At 27.8% G+C, this 2046-nt stretch overlaps 1 protein-coding gene across 1 annotated transcript; it reads left to right on the forward strand.

Annotated features, from left to right (window-relative positions):
• Nucleotides 1-527: 527 nt before the first annotated feature.
• Nucleotides 528-1716, forward strand: LOC145587933 (protein OXIDATIVE STRESS 3-like). Its single transcript, XM_081644577.1, has 2 exons — nucleotides 528-985; nucleotides 1241-1716. Exons 1-2 carry the CDS (start codon nucleotides 696-698, stop codon nucleotides 1521-1523), a joined length of 573 nt encoding a protein of 190 aa, XP_081500703.1. The 5' UTR covers nucleotides 528-695; the 3' UTR covers nucleotides 1524-1716.
• The last annotated feature ends 330 nt before the right edge of the window (nucleotides 1717-2046 follow it).

The following is a 2046-nucleotide window of genomic DNA, read 5'->3' on the forward strand; positions in this document are numbered from 1 at the left end:
TTGAAATTTAATATTAAACTAATTTATAAAGTAGCTATATTTTATAATGATAACATTTGAAATATTTCATACGAAGTATATTTGTAAAAAATTTATTAGAATTAATGTATAAATAATGAAAAAGTCTATATTATAGTCTACCTATCAAAATTAATATAACATAATAATTAGTGCAAGATTAATAATCTTACATTTTTACCTTTTAAAGTGTCTACAATAATTTTATCCCACAACTTTAATGTCATAAAATACGAATCTAATCTTATCACTAAATCAAACCCATATTTGGTTGGTATTAATATCACTTGATCACTCAATCAAACCAGTCAAGAAGATCAACAAAAGAAATAAATACACGTGGCATGATCATGGTGGGTGATATGTTACTTGGTCCATGTTACTTGGTGTCACCTTATCACCTCTTAGGAAGGGGCCAAGACAACAATCATCGTTAGACATGTGGCATAAATCATGTGGACATATATTATATTATAAATATGCTCCCATAAAAGATTCAATCTTATATTTTGTTGTTGTATTATTAATACTATCTTTATTTTAAACACAAATAGTATATATTCTCATCTCTCACCATTCCTTTCTATCATTATTGTTATTATTATTATTGTTATTGTTATTTCTCTCTTCTTTAATTCTCTTTCTCTCCAAAAACACAAAGAAATTAACACAAGAAAATGGAAGCATCACAATTTTTGAGATTTTATCATGTAGATGAAGATCACAAGTTCATGAATAACATGAGGGGAGAAAATCATCAACATCATCATGATGGTAAGTATGATCACCATGATGATACATACATTAGTGAATCATCAAGTTCATCATCCTTTGAAGACTCAAACAACTCTAAGGAATCATCTTCATCGGATTTGCTTGATGATGCATCATCAACATCATCATCACCATCATCACCAAATGGACCTTTGTATGAATTATCCGAGCTCATGAACCAACTTCCCATCAAGTAAGTTCCTTTATTTTAGGCCTTGATCAATATTAAAATGCGTGCTAAACGAGATCCTCTCCTATTACTACACGGTCCACTTATTAAAGAATTTCAAAATTTTATACTACATTCATTTCATATTATTTATAACGATTAGGTATTTTTCCTCTCTATTTTATGTCAATACTTAATATTTATTATAGCAAAAATATTGTGATGATATGATACATAACATTTATTTATCATGTTTGTTATTATTATTAATTTTTGCAGGAGAGGATTATCAAAGTTTTACCAAGGGAAATCACAATCATTTACGTCACTAGCAAAAGTGGCAAGCTTAGAAGACCTTGCAAAGAAAGATACTCCTTATCAAAGAAGATTAAAAGCATGTAAAAGTTATGGAGGTGGTTTAAATAATTATAAATCATATACTCTACCAAAATCTGGCATATCAAAGAAAAATTCAAAGGGTTCTTTATCAAATTTGTCGTGTTTAACTAGGAAAGGTAGTTTTTGTAGACCTCCCCTAAGTCCTGTACAAAGTACCTTTTAATTTCGTTTTAACTTTTAATTTCAAATTTACTTATGAATTAAGTTATGATACATATAGAATTGGAGCTGAGTTTATAGAGTTTGATCGATGAACATAGATATAGTGTTCAAATATACTTTGTATAATACGTTACATTATTTTTTATTCAAATTAATTGAGGTTATCAAAGCCGAATTGGTTTGTTTATGAATGATATGATTTTGGTATATATGATAAATTCGATATATATATATATATATCTTCAATCGATCCATCTTCGAGCTAGAACAGCTAATATATTTACATAAACAACTTAATTATATTATGATCCCATGGTATAGATGTATAATGCATGATTGCATAGTAATCCTTTGACAGCTTTTTATTATGATCTTTGCTTAAACGATATATATTTTGGAAAAGAGATTAAGTTTGGCAGATGTACAACTATTAACTTATAACTCTACAATACATCATTCATGTGATCATGCCAAAAATATTACGTAGTATTTAGCGAAAATTTATCATAATCTTGCCAAGGAAA

The sequence above is a fragment of the Chenopodium album genome, chromosome 17 (genome assembly GCF_948465745.1).
Source record: "Chenopodium album chromosome 17, dcCheAlbu1.1, whole genome shotgun sequence".
NCBI lineage: Eukaryota > Viridiplantae > Streptophyta > Magnoliopsida > Caryophyllales > Amaranthaceae > Chenopodium > Chenopodium album.